This window comes from Onychostruthus taczanowskii, unplaced genomic scaffold, assembly GCF_017590055.1.
Source record: "Onychostruthus taczanowskii isolate IOZ18803 unplaced genomic scaffold, ASM1759005v1 scaffold18, whole genome shotgun sequence".
Classification (NCBI taxonomy): Eukaryota; Metazoa; Chordata; class Aves; order Passeriformes; family Passeridae; genus Onychostruthus; species Onychostruthus taczanowskii.
The window spans coordinates 7,642,574-7,663,782 of NW_024499017.1; the positions used below are offsets into that span (position 1 = coordinate 7,642,574).

At 44.3% G+C, this 21,209-nt stretch overlaps 1 protein-coding gene across 2 annotated transcripts in view; it reads right to left on the bottom strand.

Moving 5' to 3' along the window:
* The window catches only part of RSPRY1 (ring finger and SPRY domain containing 1), a 36,571-nt gene extending 15,711 nt beyond the window's left edge, over positions 1-20,860 (bottom strand). Inside the window, exons 1-7 of one of the 2 annotated variants that reach the window (XM_041400416.1) lie at positions 20,728-20,855; positions 16,470-16,536; positions 10,833-11,014; positions 8,297-8,793; positions 5,161-5,213; positions 3,608-3,720; positions 910-1,036 (exon numbers count right to left, since the gene is read on the bottom strand). In XM_041400416.1, the coding sequence (XP_041256350.1) occupies positions 910-1,036; positions 3,608-3,720; positions 5,161-5,213; positions 8,297-8,643 (640 nt within the window). In that variant the 5' untranslated portion in view covers positions 8,644-8,793; positions 10,833-11,014; positions 16,470-16,536; positions 20,728-20,855. Of the gene's footprint in view, positions 1-909; positions 1,037-3,607; positions 3,721-5,160; positions 5,214-8,296; positions 8,794-10,832; positions 11,015-16,469; positions 16,537-20,727 lie in introns of both variants that reach the window. The other variant, XM_041400417.1, reaches the window with a different exon arrangement.
* Positions 20,861-21,209: the final 349 nt, after the last annotated feature.

Genomic DNA, 21,209 nt, shown 5'->3' on the forward strand with positions numbered 1-21,209 from the left:
GAAAAGCCCTGAAATAGTGTCCACTTAATCAAGAGAGAGACACGAGGGAATCAGCCTCTGGCATCTACAAGCTCTTAAGAACTTGCAGTGAGTTCCAACACTTCATTAACAGATTTGTTGCCTGAGCTGACAGGAGATCTGTGTCCACTAAGATAAAAGTGGATACAGTATATCTCATTTTGACTTAGTAAAATACAGTAAAAGTATTACAGTACAAAAACACTTCCAGACCTTGTTCTTTACATTGTTATTTTTTCTACAGAAATACAGCAATTGGGTTTTAATAACCATTAGGTAACACTGGACAATTTTTTTTTTCCTGCATTTCCTGTCCACTTTCAAAAAAGGACTAAAAAACTAGATACAAAAGATATCACCAGCAGGAAGGAAACTTAACCATAAATTTTCAACTGTGTACTAGGTAGGAATGACAGGGAATAAAAATTCTATATGAAGTCACCTTAAAATACAATCTCAGCAATTTTGTTTTAAGCAGCACAGAAGAGAATCTTTTCAGCTATCTACAATAGAGTAAGACATGCCCTACTGGAAAAAACATACTTCTTTTTTATTTCTATACAGCCTCCAAGACCACTAACTTGATACTCCTATAGAGAATGTGTCCTCAGTAAATCACAGCCAGAGTGGGTCTGCAGGAGAGATTGATTTCCAGTGCTGAGGCAGTGTAACAACCAGTGATCTCCCATCACTGACCACACATCAGGAGGATTTGTGAATGGCTCATTCAGACACTTGAATCAACCAGATTCTGCCACACCTGGTTCCCCCATGATGCAGAACATTATTCAGCTCTAAGCAAACACCTCTGACCCACACGTGGTGGGTGCTCAAGCAGAAGGTGCTGCAGAGAGCCAAGTGCCAGCTGTGAGGAGCAGCCCAGGGCTTTACCTGCTAATTTCTCTGCCAAGCAGCCGAGCACCGCAGTCGTGTTCCGGTGCTTGGCAGGGTGACAAGCGTCCTGGCAAGCTGCAGCTCCACTCAAGTTTAATATTTCAGTTAACTTCTGTAATGCATCCTGCAAAGGAAAAAAATCAGAAATCTCTTCAACATAACTGACAGGTACAGCTTCTCCCCGGATCAGTATTGTAAAACCAGATTGTTTTTACACCTCACTGAAGTCAGCATCATATTACAGACAGCATGGGGTGGTTATCTTCTCAGATAAGATAATGAAGGACAGATGAGAAAAAAGTTCAACAGACCCACGAGCTGTAACTTTAAAATTACCACCAGATTGTTGGTTGTTGTGCTCAACAGCTCAGGACACTTCTGGACATACCTAAGTGAGCTCCCCAAGGCAACAGGAACCAATTAGCACACATGGCACCACTGCCATCTGATCTATTTCCAGCGTCCTAAAACTCACACCCTCTTCAAAAGAAAAGGATTGTTTCAGGTTTTAGAATTCAGGACTAAAGAGACACGCTCCTTCCCCAAAAAGCCCACATTCCCATCATAAATTTAGGATGTTGTCAGCTTCACAGGATGTCAAACTGTATTCTTGAGAGCCTAAGTGGTCTTCTGTAGTCACACAAATTTAGGAAGTAACCAAGGAGGGTAATAAAGCTAAAATGCCATGCTTTGACTTGCTTTGTTCAGGCAGTATGGTATGAATAAAATTCTAGATAGGTCTAGAGCATTCTCTGCATTTTCAGGGTAGTTAGGGGTTAATCCAGAGCCAGAACAAGTCATCCCACAGGGAGAACCCCACCCTGAAAAGTTCCAAACCTCCTCAACTTTCCAGACTTCATGAAAGTTTCAGCTGATTCAGATTGAAACTGCATAATCTCAGGCAAGGATCTAATTAAAATAGAAGAACTCCTCATATTGAAGTCATCAGCAGCCATTTGGAGGAAAAATGAGCCCTGCTCAAGTTGAATAGATGTGTTTTTTTGAACTGTGTTCTGAGCCACACTCGAATCAGTTGACTGTGCTAGAGTCTGAGGTCTGTACAGAGATCACACTGAAAAGTAGTTACAGTCTTAAAAGGAAAGCCACAAAAACAGAACTGATGAACAGGACTGAGCTAAGTGGAAAGAACAGAGAAAGAAGAAAGAATGACTGAGCAACAGACTTGGGATGGAAAGGACTCACTAAAATTAGACTCTTGACATACTGATACTGCTTTTAGCCATTATTAGAACTGTCAGAAAGTATTTTGAGTTAAATAAAGACTTTATAGAATAAACAGTTTACTGCACTCCCTTTTAACTTTATGGACTTCATAGCCTGCAAAACCAGAAAATAAAATACAGCATACTGCCGTTCTCCAGCTGTCATGAAGTGAGGCATTGATTTAAAATCCCTAAGACAAAAAACAAACTGTATAGAAAGAAAATGAAAAGCAGCACACACTTTATGAGGCTGCATGTGGCCAGCAGACCCCACAGCTGCAGCTCCTTGTGCTGTAAAGAAAAAGGAAAAACCACTGTGCACCCCAGAAAAACAAGCACCTCATTCCTTGTCTTGATATGGTCAACTATTTTACAGCAAACTCCTTAATTGTACCCAAATGAAAGTCACGTGGCTTTTGAAAAACAAGTCATTTGATTGCTAAGGACATTGTAGAGCCAAACAAAAAAATCCAAAGTCACTCTCCCTATGGTGCATCCACAGTGGTCTCCATTTCCTGATTTCTTTTTTAAAGCAAAGTTTCTAGTCATAGCTTTGTTTTCAAAACAACTCAGTCTCTGTCAGACTTATAGCACATTTCTCTTGTTTAAAAGTCTCAGATAACTTTAATAAATAGCCTAGAGGAAACAAACCCACTTCAGGTAGTTTGAGAGCTTGACCAATTCTCCAGCCACTGATGCCACCAGCTCTTCACATCCCTAACAACACCAATGGAAGACTAAATTGGCAGCATCAGGAGCTTGAAAAATGAAAGTAGCAATGATGTGATCATCAGTTTCTGAAGAAATGAGATAATGACAAACATTTGAAGACAGACAAGTTCTCTGTACAAACATTATGTTTAGCATCCTTAAGCACCTGAGCCTTTCAGTTACAACCTGCACCAACACAGCATAAACACCTCAGGTCATCTTTCTGCCCAAAACCAGATTAGTGGCCAGTAAAACAAAAGTATTCTCATTTACTAAAACCATATATAGGTATTTCATAGTTGAAAAATGTCATTTGTTTACCTTAACACACCCATTTGCAGTGTGCATTGCATTCCTCATGTGCAGGGCAGGAACAAATTCAAAAGTAACTTGTAAACGTGCAGCTTTGCAAATGAGAGAACAAAAGGGCAGAACTAGGGCAGCTTCTGCAGCATCTGCACACCTTCCCTGCACAGTGTAAGCACCACACAGCAGGAGAGAGTGGCAGGAAAAGCAGACAAAACCCAAGGCTCTCTTGCTCCTTCCCCATGGATCAAATTTATCTTGTTTTGGGAATACTCCTAGCATTAATTAGCATGTAGACACCAAGTCACCCCAAACGACTTGAAGTTGAATGTTACACCCATTTTCTGAACCACTATCAGTCTTGCATCACCGGTGAAAGGCACTCAAAGGGATCATGGGTGTGGCAACCACAAATAACTGACAATTCACAGATAAATGCATCTGCTTTCACTCACTTTTGTTGGCAGAGGACATTCATCAAGTAGTAGCGTGATAACAGCTGGTCCCAGGGGATCTTCTAATGGAATAACTCTAATTAAAGATTGAACAACTTCCAACCAGCCTTCATCTGTCAACCACAAAACAGAAGTCACACTCAGAATTAACAGTGCAATTCAGAAATGTTCAAATGTACACCCCTAAATGTAAACTGAAAAATTCTCAAAATTACCCAGTGAGCTTAGAGACATCAGGAAAAACAGCTTGCTTTTTACACCACTGTTTTAGCTTGCAGTAGTTTGGAAGTTTAAATTCAAAAAAGAGAAAGTTTACAGCAGCTTGGGTAATAGTGAACACCTGTATGGTTTGGAGAAGGGTCTTGCCCAGGCCAGAGCATCCTTTAGCTCCTACTCCTATTAGGAAGGAATACTCATGGTGGTATGGACAAGAACTTTGCTCTAGTGTGATACTCAGAGTACAGCATCCAATGTCAACTCTTAAATGGTAAATGCTACATACACAATGACACTCAGGAAATAATTTCTTTTAACCAGAATCAGATCCCTCTTCCTAAGTTCCCAGAAGTAACAGAGAGTAACAGAGAAACTCAGTGGTTTTTCCCATGCCTGCTGATCTAAAGAATGTTTGTTTTCCTAAGGAGCAGCTCTCACTGTTGAATGAGTAGACAAGGGCTTTTACTTGCAAGCAAACATCCACTAAGAAGATGTTAAACTACTGATAAAGTAAACAGATTTAGATTTACAAGAAAATGGCTCCCTTAGAAGTGAAAATAAAGACAATCTGTGTCTGTATACAAGTGAGTGAGGTTGAAGAAGCAGTGTTCCCTACAACAACACCACCACAGCAGTAATATATTGGGGGTTATGTTAGCACATTACCCTGAAAAAGATTTTATTGAATTGCTGTAATATCTAACCAGATTGATTAATTTATTTTAATAGAGAAACATATTTCCTAAGATCACTATCAACACTACTAAGTAGAGAGGTAAAAATTCAACTAAACCAGAAGTTTTGTTGAAATCTTAAGCTGGGAGAATTTCTCCTACTGTAACAAAGATGAAACAGCCCCTGCTTGTCCTGCAGGAGCACTTAGGGACAGGGCTGGGACAAATGCAGAGTAAAGCAGAGGTCTAAGGTCAGCAAGAGCCAAACCAAAGGAATGTGCTGTGTGCTGACACTGGAGCACATGGGCTTGGCCCATGCCTGTGTACAGGTGTAGGATGTTCCTGCTCAGCTGCAAACAGCCACTCTTTGTGGCTTAGGCTGTAATGCCACTGCAGTGTGTTTGTGGCCATCCATTGGCTGCTTCTGGAGATTTCACGTGGCAAGTTTAACTGAATTCAAACAAACTCAGGCCAATGCATGAGCTCAGTGAAGCTCTGAAGGGCAAACTTTGTTCTGGTTCCCACATCCCCAGAGCTACACCACACCCCAACACACCCAGCTGAGGTGCATTTTTCTTTTCAAAGAAAAGAGGGGCTTGGGGTTTGTTTTGTTTCTTTTGCTTGTGAGCCACAACTGAAATGCCCAACACAATGCCTTGATACCTGTTTCTGCCATTTCATGCAACGTGATCATTGAATAAGGAGGCTCCTGGTCACTGAAAGAGATATTACACAGGTCAAAAATTATGCACAGTCACCAACATAATACACTGAATAAAATGATTATAAACAGTCAGAAAACAAATCCAGTAACCATTTAACAAGAGGAAGTTGCACAGGCTGCAGATTGCTAATGTCATTTTCAGATCTGAAACACAGATGGGATTTGAGCCTCTCTCTGGCTCAACATCAACATCTGCATGTCTGCAACAGCTGACAAGTGAAATTGTGATCCACATCTGCATGTCTGAAAGCTGAACATAATGCCTAGATTTGGTGCTGTTCATTAGCAGGCTCCTTGGAGTACATAACAAGGCAGTGCATGCCAGAGGTCACAAAGAGAACCCAGAGCAGTGCACAAGGGGCATCGCTCCAACAGGATTTTTTTCTCAAATTCTCTGCTAAATATACAATTATTTAAAAACCACCATAAAATCTGAATGGGAAGCTACCTAACAGCATCATAGTCTTCAACAAGAGTTGTTAAAATAAACAGTTAAGGCAGTTTAACAGAAAAGATTTAACCCAAGCCATTTTCCAGCAGGAAAACTGCAAGAAGTTCAACAGATCAGTCCAGTTTGCTGGAGTAAGGACACAAAGCAATGGACACATCTGTGTGTCTGAGCAGGCACTGCCCGTGAAAGTACCTAAAGCAAGACCCCAAAATCTTGTTGTCCTCAGTCCAGTTTGTTGGAGTAAGGACACAAAGCTATGGACACATCTGTGTGTCTGAGCAGGCACTGCCCGTGAAAGTACCTAAAGCAAGACCCCAAAATCTTGTTCAGTAAGCACCTCTAGGTCCAGAAAAAGCTTATCCAGCAGCATGTCCTAAAATACTTTATTCAGTGCTCCTTAGGCACTGTGAACTAACCCCAGGCTTAGACTTTATGTTCCACACCCACCCTCTATCCCACAGCTCTGAAAAGAAATTGGAAATGTGAAGTACAGAGGAATTTCAGAACTTTTCAACAGACATTACTTACGGAGATAATAAAGCTACCTAGTTTGAGAGATTAATCATAAAGAAGAGAAAAATCTCAGCATTGATGAAATATATGACATAAATACATGTCTTTTCTTACAAAAATGTGTGCACATTCTCAAATATTCCCACAAGAAAATGCTAAAGTCCAGTTTAATGCATTTTTTATATTGCCATAATATTTGAAACAAATAGTTGGGTTGTTTTTTTTAACTCAAGGCATCTTCATCTTTCTTCTGGAAAGTAATCTGCCCAGAAGGAAAAAGAAGTGCAGTTTTGCAGTCAGAATTACATCAGGAGAAAGATTCAAAGAAAGGAGAAAAAAACCTCAACAAAAATCCCAACCATAAGTACAAGGCTATGATAAAAAAGGATGACATTTTTATCTGCAAGATTTCTGATTTTGTCACGAGTAGCAGGTTTCACAGTAGTGGCAGTGAGCACAGGACAATTCTGTCCCACTGATTTGCCATTTAACCACTTAATTTCCAACATCCCCTCCAGGACACACCTTCCTCATTTTAAAACAAAATGGCCATTTTGGCAATTTCTTTTTCTATAAGCCCCAAAATACAGAACTTATCCTTCTGAGTTTAATTTCTTAAACTTCCAGGAAGCAGCTATCTCTAGATAGGAGAGAAAAAAAAACCAGTTGTCAAATATGCTTTATGTCAGAACTTTGAGATTTGATAAAACAAAAAACAAGAAAAAAAATGAACCCCAAGAAAAAACAAATAGCAAACAGGGAAAGCAACTATTCATTCCTTATCATAGTGCATTTTACTATAGTCTCTGTAAAAGCCCCCATAAAAATACAGTAGCTTCAGGAATTTGTCAGAAACAGGACTCCATGGGCAGTGAAATAACCATGCTTGTTGTCTCTCTAGCATAGGAAAGTGCTTGCAATATTACAAAACTGATTGCAAGACCCACAGGAACAGGACCAACTGTGCCCAGAAGTGTTGTGAAACAGCTTGAGGAGCTGAACTTGAGGGAAAGGGCATGTGAGACTGGGCAGAGACTTTAAAAAACATTCGCCATGATCTGAAGACAGAGGACAAAATAAAACCTGTTAGAAAACCAAGCAAACACACACCTTAGACTTAAATGTTCATAAAAAACATCGGTCCTGATGTCTGACAGCAGGAAGGCAAACTCCTTCTCTGGAGGCACATTCCAGAGCTGATGCAGGTATATGAATCAAGGCTCACTTACTCTGAGCCTCATCCATCTTAGACTCAAACCCCAGCTGTCAGGCTGGAATAGTGTTTTTCCTTCAGTTCTGGTCTTTCCAATTCCTAGCCTGCACCTAGCCCAAAAGGTGTTGAGCTAACTTAACCCATAATTTTTAAAGTCCTTTTAAAACTTTGTAGAAAGCAACAAAAAACCAAACAAAGACCAAAAAATGGATGAGCCCATAAATATCCCCCACGCCCTTAATGGATGCTTTGAGCATGCCAGGAATGCAATACTGGGATTGTGAGTTGGGCAGTAACAACATGTGATCTTTAAAAAGTAGTCAGACTTAAAACTGGAAAGAAAACCTCAGTCTGTTTATCCAGGCTAACAAAGATCAAAGCTCCCTATTTTGCTTCACCATTTCCAAAGAAGTAAAACCCAGCCTGCAAACAGAAAACTGCACAACAACCAATTTTTAGGACAGAAGTTCCCAGCCTCTGGAGCATTTATTGCTTCCTAACCTGCGTATCTGTGCTAGGTAAGAAATCCTGAGCACACTCCTCATCCCACACGGGTGTAGGCCCATACAGGAACTGTGAGAAAGCTCCTCAGCTCCTGGAAGTGTATCTGTGCCAGGTAAGAAATCCTGAGAACACTCCTCATCCTACACCTGTATGGGTGTAGGCCCATACAGGAACTGTGAGAAAGCTCCTCAGCTCCTGGAAGAGTCTGTACCTGGGCACTCAGGAGCTACTTCTATTACCTAGGAAAGGTGCTCCTCTCCTAAGCCTCCAGATGGAAACACGCAGCTGCTCCAGGGAGGGTCAGGTGTAGATCGGTGAGAGGCTGGAGCCACAGTTTGAGAGAAGACAAGAACATTTTCATTCATGTTGAATTATCCCTTGAGGAGGTACTTACTTATCTACCAACGTCCGAATTACAGCCAGTGTGTCAAGCACCAGCCCATCCACATTCTGTTTTTTCCTCCTGGGTTCATGAGGCCCTCGACCCCTCCTGGGTGGACGGACAGGGTCCCTTGGGTGGCCTCTTGCTTCAGGGATGTGTGTCCTGCTGTTCTCCGTTTGCCGGCCCTGAGAGGTCCCGTTGTCCTCGGCCCCGCTGTCGTCGCGACAAACGCACGAGTTTCCCATGCTGCCAGCTCCCAAGGCTCCCAGGGAACGGGGAATGTGGTGCTCTAGAGTCAACAGCAGACCTTGGAAAAGGCTTCTGCTAGCGTAGAACACAACCAAAGCAACTACAATCATCTAGGAAGTTTTAAGAGAAATGTTTGTGTGATCCCGGATTGTGATCTTTTTGCATCTTAAACGCTGCTACCAGCTGGAATGAGTGGGAAGTTGGAGACTTAGCTGCTGACAGAACCACTTAAAACACACATTGGTCATCCAGAAGGAGGTCTGAAAAAGCAAACATAGAACAAGAGTCAGTGTTACTACTGCTAGAAAACAACAGAAGAATTCCTGTTTTAGTAAACACCACCAGTTCTGGTGGATAAAGCAGCTAAGAAACACAAGGCTTTACCTGAAATCTATTGTGGGGAAAGGGAAAGGAAGGAAGAGGAGGAGGAGGAAGTTCCCCTGGTAAGGAGCTCTCGCCCACACACCATTCCTTTCTACACCACCTATTACCTCCCAGCTCCCTCATGGTTTTTGGATGCAGAGGAACAAGTTTGCCTGTAAATGTCCCACTCTGCTACCCTTTAAATACTAAGTATCAACAAACCAGTTTCATTTGCCCTGTACAGACACACATGGCTTATGCCACCCCAATAAAGGCTGTACACTTCAGGTTCTCATTTCACATCAGGAACATTTCCAAGCTATACTTCTTTACAATTTTGTCTATTTTAATCTTACAGTTATGGTTTATCTCAACAAACAATAGATTTAACAGAGAATCATTTGTCCCACCTGTGCATAAACACACATTTTTGGAACATGCCTATATCTCCTGCATTCTCACCCAAAGAAGCAACAACACTGAATTAAACAGGAATTATAGACACCATTTTAATGCCTTACAAATCTAACTGGGATTTTGAAATGGGTGTTGTGTGCCTGTTTGGATCTTGTGTCAAACCAATCTTCCATTTTTGGGAAACGAAGACTAATTCAATCATTCTTCTGTTCTTCATTCAGATGGTTTGGATCACACACAGGCCCAGTAGCAACTGAGACCATGGGGCAGTCCCTCCCAATTATTAACTTGAAAATGCAAGAGAAAAAGGATTCAAAGCCCTATTTCATAACAAGTTATGTTTCAAGCCATAGGGTATACTTCTACAGAACATTACTTAAAATCACAGGTAATATAAAACCCTACAAAAGATATAATTTCACTACTTACACACTTCAGGCATGTCAGAATAAGTAAGTAATTTTTATCCTTTCAAGAATCAAGTTTTACATTTACACTAGAAGTTATGGTGAATATCCTGTAATAGGTTATTACTATTCTTCAATTATTAAATAATCTCATTAACAGCAGACACGTAGCACCCTAAATTCAAAAGAAAGTCAAGGAGAGCTGACACCTTTTAAATATGGAAAGCCCCCACCACCAGAGCCAACTGGCAACTCTGCAATTGCTGGCTGCCCTTTGGGACAAGACCACAACAACAGTCAGGAAGCCAGACACTGGTCATATGAGCAACTCTTGGGATGTCAGCTGTCACTGGAAAAGCACTGCCACCAAGCTCTCATGAGCTCTTCTGTAGTGTGCAGCACATAATCTTTCAGCACAGTGAAATGTTCAGTATTAAGAAATTAATTGGAGGCTAACTAAGAAAAAAAAAAATCAATTCCTCAAGTGATATTAATAGGAAAAAAATACAAGATCTTGACTTCTTGGTCAAGAAATTCCTAAACCACAGATCATCAAAAGGCTTTCAGCATCACATCATGCTTGCTTTTTGCCCTAAGCAGTTTGGCTATCAGGCTCAGAGTCCTTCCATGTGAGCCAATACTGCTGGCACCTTCTCAGTCAGCAAGTCACAAGAAGATGAGAGGTGCCAGTGCAGATTGCAAAGACCTCAGACAGAATTGTCTGAGTTCACAACTGGTTAAAATTACTTCCTTGGTTTTAAAAAGAACAAGTTATGTTAAATGCAAAACATGTCTTTCTAGGGAATATGTATGTATTTATGAATCTGGGTCATTTAAGGGCTTTTTAACAAGATAATACTAAAATGTAAAACTGTTACAGATTTAGAATCTGAATAAAGTTGTTCTGTAACTTATGGAAATGTTAACACAGTCAATCTATCTTGTCATCAAAACAAGAATGGAAAAGCTGTATTTTAGAGATTAACAATGAGTAAGAACCTAAAGAAGCAAAACCAGACATATGTCAAGATTAAAGCTGATTATTGAAGTCGAAGTTTTTCTGGCTGACAACTTAAAGCGTGATTAAAAACAAGTAATTATGATCAACTCACCTGTAAGTTTGCTTGGTTCAGGAATGGCTGGGGGAGCTCACAAAGTGCTGTGGCAGAAGGGGGTTGTTCTCCTCCAGGGCACAAAGTCTATCTGGGAAAGGCAGTGCTCTGTGAGCCTTTATGGTGGGCACTGAGTCATTACTGACTCTGCTTTCACTCCTAGGAACTGTGCTGAGGAGTCCCTGAGGAGAGATGGAAAAAAAGGAGAATTCACTTGGAAACTGCATCTAAGGTAGACATACTCCACCTCCTCCTTACACCTGCCATGACATCAAGCCACACTGTTATTTTCAGCTATTCAGAGCCTTATTTTCAGCCTTTACAGAGGGAATTCTCTTAAGGCTTCAAAACCCAGTTTCTCATCTGAAAGCTTTAGGACTAGACATAGAAAACCCAACCTGTTTCTACAGCCTTGGTATTCCAGATGACACAGAACCAAGTGCAGAGCAGTGGCCAGCTCCTCACCTCAAAATTACTCCCTAGAGGAGGAAGAAGAGAAGCAATAATATCTGCTCCAGACACAGCAGAAAATAAAAGTACACTATAAAAGCTGATTAGATAAGAGGAAGAGAGAAATGACAGGATAAACTCCCCTTATTTAGTAAAGAGCTGGGTTTGACAGCATTCACTTGGCTCTTGCTCACCATCACATACAAGGAGCTCATTGTCAAGCCTCAAACAAACTGAAAGGCTAAATAATTAGGAACACAAGGTAGGAGAGATTGCTACAGATCTGCTCACAAACCAGCTTGTCTGGATAGAGCATGAATGCAGGAAGAAAGGTTCTGAAGTGCAAAGGAAACGAATAAAAATACAAGTTTTTATTCCATAAGAAGTAGCTGGTACTCCATCTCTCACCAAACAGCACAAAATGCCAATGCCCAAAGAGCCCCTGTGGGACCCACTGAGCAGCTGCCCCAGCACACCTTGCCCTCAACAAAGCCCCCAGAACAGATGCTGCTGGAGCAGGACACCTTCCTTCCCTGCATGGGAGAAAAGCAGCTCCAGCTGCAGCCTCCTGTGCCCCACACACCCCCAGTGGCCACTGGGACCATCCCCAGCACAGAAAGCAGCCGCTCTCCTGGAGCCTCAAGCACGTACACGGATGCACAAAGGAGTTAGGAGCTCCACAGGCTGACCAACCTGCCGTGGCTGGAAGTCCAAGTGGGAAAGACAAAATCATCATCCATTGGAAGGGATGCTAAGGGAGTGGATTTGCACCTGCCTGGCAGCACCAGCCTGCCCCAGGGAGGCCTCCTCTGGGCCATGCGACCGAGCGCGCCAGTGCAGGAGTTGGCTCCAAGTGGCACTGGGATCATTTCTCTGCAATGTGCAGCCCAAGAGTCAGTGATTCATCCCCTCAAATATTCAATTACAGCCAACTATAATACTGCCTCATGATGGAAAATGCCTCTTCTTTCCATGAAATGGAGTGCACTGCCAAGCAAACAAAAAAACCCTCGTGCACATACATGGGGAATGTTTTAGCTACCAAAAACACTCTTCCAGTTTCTGCCACCACAACAAGAGTAAGATCAGTGATTTCCCCTCTTGAGCAGAGTAACACAGGAGCTCAGTCAAGAAACCATACAGTAAAGCTGACAGGTTTTCAAAAGCAAAACTGTAAGAGTTTTGGCCAGCAGTTTCCTAGTAAGAAGATAAAATAATTAGAACTATTTCCTCAGCATTTCTTTCCCAAAGAAATGATGCTCCTAAAAAGGAAGAGATGGAAATACTTGTGATGCCTGTCAGATGGAAGTTCAGACCAGAAGGAAACACAGCTATGAATTGCTACAAGATAATCAACTTTGATACAGGAATAAGAGGAAGAAGAAGCCTGTTTGAAAAACAAGCTTTTACAATAAGGAGAATTTTCAGCTGTGAAATGATGGGGATAATACTGAAAGCCAAGAATTTCTAGTAAAAAACATACAACTAGAATGTGAAATGGAGACTTTCTCAGGAATCCCATTGACATGCAAGGCCAACCTCTCACCTGAGAGACTTGTGCAACTGAAGAGCAGCAGGTGCTGGGTGTCCGGCGCGGTTCCACGCAGCCAGGGGAGCACAGGCTCCAGGAGGAGCAGGTAAATACCCTGCTGGTGCTTTGGCATGTGCTACCCAACCACCACGCTGTGTCATCTGAAGCAAACCCCTAATTCGGTTCTATTTTCTTTAGAAATACCTTGGAGGGTTAAGACTAGTGTCAAAACACGATGGGAAGCAGCCTTTAATGGCACGCAGCATTTCACAAAGCCATTGCCACAGCTGGTTGCTTTCTTGCTGAGGCAAGAGCACCTGAAACCAAAAGCAGACTAACCTTGAGCATGCCAGTTTCACAGAAAGGGAGACTCACCACGTCTCAAAGCTTTCCAGCTCCTGCACAGGTGCTCATCAGTGAAAACCCCCAGGGTTGTACAAGGTTTATGCAAACAATTGGGCTTTAACCCTGATGTCTTCTCTAGGTAATTCATCTTTGTCACAAAAACAGAACTGGAGGATCTGATCTCTTGTTTGACTTGATGTGAAGCAGAAAGAAGCACAGTAACTACTACCACAGTTCTTTTTCTGTAGACTCACTGTGAAAGTCAGATTTTACAGTCACTTGCACATTGCACTACTGTGTCTTTTCACTTCCTTTAAACCCCTTTTAAAGCTGGTACAGGAACACTAAAATTGCAAGACAGATTTAAAGTGAACTTCACTTTCTCACTTAAATGAGTGTCACCAGAGCAGGCCTGGTAGGGATTCCTCCCTGCACAATTTTTCCCTTACGTCTGGATACAGAGACACTAGTGCTCAGGACATGCCAGGCATCAGACTGTTCAGCTTTCTTTCTGAAAGAGAAACTGAAGCATTTACCACCTTCTGAGCTTCCCCATCTCAGAGGTCATCATTTGTCATCTCAGTCATTTAGGTGGAACTGTCCTTTGTACCACAGAAAACCTCAACTTTGTTTCATGTCTAAAGCAACGCTGGTATCGATCACGCTTCCTGCTTCTCAGCTCCCCAAGCCACAGATGGATCATTACATTTCTTATCCGAGACTGAGCTTAAGTTATGCTTTGAGGCAGATGAAAGCACTTCTGAGATAATGATCTTTCTAAAAGATAGTGGTATCTGACAGCCCAGTGAAGTTGAACAAGAGGTGCCTCCAGCAGGGTGACGTGGCCTGGCAGAGCTGAACAAGCTCAGCAGTTGCCCAAGGAGCAGAGTATAATGCACTGCTTCAGAAGTGGCAGGGAGAGAAAGATAACCCTGGAGATGGCAAGGAACACTAATCCTATAAACTGCAGGGATACAAGCACATGAAATAAAATCGATTAGCTATACCCTATTAAGTTTTGGCACAGACGTTCATTTGGAAGCTTAAAAATAACTCTTTCAATTAATTCAAGTTAATCTTCCTTGCTGCCCAGAAAATTAAAGGCGTTATCAACAATACAATTCTGACAAAAGCATTCATGATACCAGGATTCAATATTAAATAAAGAACTCCACCAAAAAAGCCCAAAACTCTCCAATTCTCCCAAAAAATCCACAAGAAATTCCAGAATAGACAATGCTGGAAGGAAAGTGAATCTTTGGATACCAAGCAGGGGTATAGAATGGCAAAGAAATCCACCCTCCACCCCCCCCCCCCCCCAAAAAAAAAAAGCTTTGTCTAGTAAAATTTACAACAGTCCATTTCAGAAAGGATAAGGTTTTATCTATATCAGTATCAAGAAATCAGTGAAAGAGTTCTCTTCAGTCACGTGGAGATCAGCTCCTTGCAATACTTATAAAACCTTGTGCATGAGCAAAATCTAAACCACAAAAGCATTTTGAGGGGCAAGCCAAGAGACTGAGCAGCTCAGTCACAGCCCTGCCCTGCCCTGAGAACTAGAATTAGGGATAGCACAGGGGCATCCAAGTCATCACATTGTGGGCACCAGGAAGATGCTTCAAGGAGGGACTGCTGGAAGCAGGGGCAGATTCTTGTCAGCAAACCACCAGCTTCACATAAGTGAGCTAAGACAGGGGCAACTCAGTTTGTCTGCTTCTTGTCTAAACTCATCTTAGTGCTTTTCTTTCTCCTATCTCAAAGCTGGGCTTTTTTTCAGAGGAACACTGGGTGCAGAATTACTCTGTAGAAGACAGAACAGTCTCCTGCTGTAGACCACAAAACTGAGCCCAGCTATGTGGCATGACTAAGCTATTACGAACACATAAAATTCACAGGTCCACAAACCGTTTTCAGTGTAAAATTTTGATAACATTGCTGAAAAACTCAGCAATGCCTCAGTTGGAAGCCTGCATTATCAGCTGTCTGACGACTGCCTTGGTGAGCAGACAATGTCTAGAAACAGGCTGAAGAAAGTTCCATGTCTTGATGATTGAAGCAGCATCAGAGGATGGCCTGATCTTTCAGTGGGCAGAGTTGAGAGCCACCCTTGTGGCCCTCCCTGCCAGCCATGGAAAGCTGGCTGCTCTTTGCTAGACAAAGTTCAGGACTGTACTGACAGAGCAGGAAATGCCCTTCAAATTCCCTTTCCTCCTGTGAGTGGATACAGTGACAGCTGCTCAAGAGACTGTCATTTGAGTCCAACACAACATGTAGGTCACTAGGTTAGCAAACCTGCCTCGGAAGCACTCTTGGAAAGCACAATTCCTGAACGACCTGGGGCTTCCAGAGCTGAAGAATACAGAATATGAAATAGCTCTGGGCAGGCCACTGGAACCCCTTATCTCACCAGTTTCACAGAATTCACAGAATCAGTAGGTTGGAAGAGATCTTCAAGATCGTTGAGTCCAACCCAGCCCCAACACCTCAACTAAACCCTGGCACCCAGTGCCACATCCAGGCTTTTTTTAAACACATCCAGGGATGGTGACTCCACCACCTCCCTGGGCAGCCATTCCAGAACTTCATCACAGAACTTACTTAAAACAACAAAAAAAACCCCACCCACACAAGAACTCAGCTTCATTTTTCCCCATCTATCTCTTCAGGTTCTGCCTTCAGGACTTTTCCTTTCTGCCCTGCCACAAGTCTGCCAGCAAAGCACAGTGCAGAAAGGAGCCTGCTGTGGATTCACCAGCCACGTGTACCAAGCGCTCCTGCCAGGTCTCACAGGTGTCCTGCTCCAACCACTGAGCTGTGGTATTTCCTTGCAGTGTTTTAGGGCCCCTGCCAGTACCAAGAAAGCCAGAGGAAGTTGCTCAGTGTGCCGTGGCCAAGGGAGGAAGAGGCCTGAGTGCCTGAGAGATGGCTCGGACATGTGCAGGTGGGTTAGGAAGTGGGAGGATGATGAGCACGTGTCTCACAAGGCACTATGAATACAGCTTTTTAGTCAAAAAAGGCAGAAAGCACAAAAACTATTTAAGAGGCTTTCAAAATCCTGTAACAGTACCAGGAACACAAAGTCTCAGCCACCTGGGGCTTCTGCTAAATAACTTTCTGAGGAACTTCAGGAGAATTAAGATTAAATTGTTTTGATAATTACACATAAACACCACTTCACTAAATGTTACAAAGGGGTAATGCTCTAAAGAGAGAATAACTCGCCTATTGTTAATTTTTTTTTAAATCTTTTATTTCAGAACTGATCTATTAACCAGAGTTTGAGTGCAAACACACACCATTCTTAGACTCACCATTAGCTGAATGTTTTTAAAAGCAGGGAGAACAATTCTAAGCCTGCTCCATGCCAGACAGCTTTGCCTTTAGAGGAAAAAAAAAAAAAAAGCATCAGCAGGTTGCTGGGTTTTCTTTTTTCAGTATGACTTTCTAGCATGTCCCACTGTCTGCAGGAAGGTATAAGATACACAGGAATGGTGCAGCCTCCTGGCTCGTAGTTCATCAGCTGCCCCCTAACCTATGATTCAAGCTGTAATTGCACCACTTTGTGCACATGCACTGAAGCCAGCAATCCAAAAACCCCTGCCAACACTTCAGATCAAAAAGTCCTCGACACTTGTCCTTCTCCCACCTAACAAAACTCCAAGGAACTCAGATACTTAGAGCAAAAGGGAGGCATTTTCTATGGGAAAAAAAAAGCCTTAGAAAGGGAGAAAAATAACTACAGTTGTGTTTCATGTGCTCAGAAACCACTATTTCCCTAAGAGGAGAGTTTTATTAGGAAAAAGATGGATTTCTTGTTACTGATCATGGCAACTCACTGAACTCCATCTAATGAACATGCATTAAAAACCAAGGAGCAGCACCTCATCCCAGACTTTGCACTGCCAGGTATCCCTGCTGCACAGGCAGGGCCCACCAAGCCCACAGAGTTCCCATGGCAGAGCTGTGCTTCCAAAGCACAAATCTGGCCACAGGAATGGCAGATCAAGGGCAGGTAACTACAAGCACTTCTGAAGAGAGATCATGATGCATTGGTCAGTCACGCAACCTCGTGAGTCATGTGTGAACATTTGACTTTTATTAGACCTCAGCAATATAATGAAGAATAGAAAAGGAAATAAAGATCATGCTGGCACAGTCACTGCCCTGCAATGCCAGCTTTACAGTTACCACACACAGAACAGGAAAATAAGACATATTTTCAGACACAAGGCAATACAAAGTACATGAGATACTTGAAAGACAAGGAATCTCAGTGTAAGATCACTGCCTGCACTGCTTAAAGCAATGAATAAATTCAAATACTGAGCAATCATAAATTCAATAGAGGAAAAAAAAAAAACAAAAAAACCAATTTGAAATGCTGAACACAACATATTGATAATGGAGCAGAACAGGACAAATATCATGACATTAGCTGGCCTTCAATTTACTACAAGCTGACAGCTTTTTAAGCTGCTGCCTCTGGTTGAGAAAGAAAGCACACAGTGCACATGATGAGCCTTGCTCCACTTTGTGAGGATATCAGCACACAGCTACATGACCAACTGAGGACATTTCCAAACACAGCACATTGCCAGGTAGGGGAGATAATGATATCAAAGGGAATTTGAATGAAGAAACCTGAAGAGTTACAGGCCAGTAAGTGTCTATGACAAATCACTGCCTTTATCACTAACTTACTGCTTACACTAATAAATATCTTCCTGCTATTCCTTAATTTTAACAAACATGCAAAAAAGCTTGAGGAGAATTAACTCTGATTCCACCTGATGGGCAGAATATGAGGGATGTCTTACTGCACAGGAGGGAACCAAAACATTGTAAGTGATCTATTTCAGTCCTATCCATTAGACTCACAGCAAATGAAATGCACTTCAAGCTAAGACTCCTCTGTGAAAACACTGATAATGTACCAAGGGAGAGCACTGCAGGGTTGTGCAGAAAACCATCATGTCCCTCTAAGAGGAAAAAAAAAGAACATTAAGAAAAGCACAGAATAATGTATCAGTGAGAGAACAAGTGAGCAACTGAGTGATCACCAAATTATGAAGCCACAGAGTAAGAAACTACTGTGGTACCATGAAGTGTTGCAGTGAAACTCCCTGTGTAGGAGGCTGAAGGTAAATAAAAAGGAAAGTTAAAGACCTCAGGGAAACCAACAAGCCCACCTCCCTGCAAACACACGTTGATATCACAGCTGATGATAAGGGAGGTGTGTGGACAAGCTGGATTAGCTCTATCAGCAATCTAAGGGTGGGTAAACAACCAAGGCCAAGCTAATAAACAATCAGCATCAGAAAGTTATGACAAGAGCTGTGCAGAAGGCAAAACACAGCACTAAAATATAAAATACCCTGGAGGAGCTTCCTCCTCAAGTGATGGACAGGGGAAACTGAAAACTTTCATTTAGCAGGAACCTCAAGAGAATGTCTGGATGAAAAGCGAAGAGACAAGAAGTGAACACAAACTACAATTGTGCTTCACTCATCTGAAAAAGAACACACCACAGGAAATTCACAATCTGTTCAAGCAGACCTATAAATAGGAACAAACAGCAGAGATTGGGGCACAAAGCAATAACAGCAATGTCCTAAAGGGAGGGACAGAGGAATGGGTGCCAGGAGGAGAAAGGGCCTGTTTTGCTGAGTGGACTTCAGCAGAGAACAAAGACTCAGGCAAAAGCGCTTACAGAAGAATGGGCCAGATTTAGATCAAAGAACAGATCAATTCTGTGCATTTGGATAAATGCAAAACAAAAACACATTTAACAGCATCGCTGACTCTTAAAATAATATGACAAGTTTTGAGGATGCACAGTGCTCTGGAAATCCATAGTCACATACAGGAGTCCAAGAGGAGATGAGATGCAAGGGAATATTTCAGGTGGCTCAAAGGTGATGAGAACATTCACTGTTTAAAAATCTGTACAGTTTAACAAGAAAAGAGCAAACATTTTAATACCAGGAAGGAAACAAGGGAAAGTCACAATAAACAAGTGGATGTAGGTTTCCATGTAACAGTAATCTCATAGCAGTGATGGATGTACAGAAAATTAGTAGAAAAGCAGAACTGAGTTGAGGACCAGCATGAGAAAAGAAAACAACACCAAAACAAATACATGCATTCAATGCAAAACAAAGGACAGAAAAGCTAAAATCCTGAGGCAAAGCTAGTGCTAAGTAGAAAAAAAATCTCTTATATTGAAGAAAACAAACACTGACACAGACATAAAATGAAAAAAAAACCACCCTACCAAACACACCAGCATTCAGAAAACAGAGCAGGCTGAATTAATTTAGGAGGGAAAAGGCAGCTCTTATGTCTGTGTTTCTCCATGGACCAAAGTTTCACTGTGTGAGAAAAACTGATAATATTGGCCGAGCACCAAAATGAACTCTGGGCTCAGGGATCAGAGTTTGCAGTAATGAAACAGAAAATGAAAAGTAATGTGACTACAGCCATTCCTGGGACCTACACTAAGATTGCACCGAGAAGGGATAGTGCACTATTGCAGAACACATCAAAAACAAGCAGTTCCTAAAAAGAGTGGGTCAGCGAAGGCCTGAGAGACAGAAACAGTGATCAGGACAGAATCAAGTGGCTTAAAAGAGAAACTCATGCTCGACACGGGCACAATACAAGCAGTGAAAAATCCTGCTCTATAAGCACCGACGTGGGACACAGAGCCGAGGTGCTGCCGCACCCGTGGCAAAGGCGCCGCTGCCAAATCTACCACCCAAAACAAAAGATCCAGGCAAACGAGTGCATTTGACGACCCGCTCCACACCTCCTCTGTGAAAACAGAAAACTTGCTGTGGAGAAACATCTTCCCATTGAGAGCCAGAGAGAGCTTTCAGGATTTGCCTGCTCACACCGGCGTGCGGACCCGAGCGCTCCCGAGCTGCCGGGGCAGCACACCGGCTCGGGGATGCCCCCTCGCCCCTCGCACACCAACCCCGCCGCAGCCAAGCCCGTGTTTTGCAAGTCATACGAGCACCGGGAGCTCTCCCCGCACCCGGGAGGCGCCGTTAGGAAGTTCCAAGCCCTGCGGGCCCCGAGCAGCGCCAAACCCGCGTTCATTCACCTTGCGCCGCTCCCTGCAGCGGGCTCCCAGCTCCGCAGCCAGCCCAGCTCCGGGGCCTCCGCCAGCGCCCAGCGAGCCCGGGGGCTGCACCTCGGCCACCGCCTCTTACCCCGGCTCGCCCTCCCCAGATGGCCCCAGCGAGGCGGCCGGGGGTACCGGGATCCCTGAGGGGCAGCGGCACCAACCACCGGAGCCGGCGGGACCCCGGGCCGCTGCCTGGGGCTGCGCTGGCCCGGCCCCCGCCCCAACCGGGACCCGCGCCCGCGGCCCCGGGGGAGCGGAGGGCAGGGAGGGCTGAGCACGGTGCCTTCACTCCTTAACGCACGGCCGGCAATGGGGCCACCAGCGGGGCCACCAGCGCCCAGCCCGGCGCTGTCCCTTCCCCTCAGCCCGATGCGCGCCCCGCTCCGCCCCAGCCCCGCGGCACCCGCCAGCCGGGCCGCGTCCGCCATGCCATGCCTCACCTCAGCTCCGCTCGGCCCCGCCGGGAGCACAGCGGGGGCCGCCACGGAGCCCGCGCCCTCCGCCCCTGCCCGGCCCCGGCCCGGCGCTGCCGCCGCTCCTTTGTGCCGAAAGATGGAGGCGACTCACGGCGCGGCCCCGCCCCGGCCCCAGGCCCCGCCCCGCCCGCGGCCAGCGCCCGGGGGCGGGGATAGCGGCCGTGGCCGGGCCGCCGGGCCCTTGGGGTGCAGGGCTGAGGAGGGCTGGGCCTGGGCCCCGCGAGCGCGGCGGGCCGGGGGCCGCTCCCGGGACGAGGGGCTGGAGGGAAGGAGCGGAGAGGGCTCGGAGCAGCTCGAGCCCGGCTCGCCCGGGAGGGTTCCCCGCACCGAGCTCCGGCGGTGCCGCAGGAAGCGGGGCCCGGGGGCGGGTTCGGGCCGGCGGGGCCCATTGATCCCCGGCGGCTCCGGGCTCGGCACGCAGCGCCTCGCTCGGTGCGGAGCGGGGA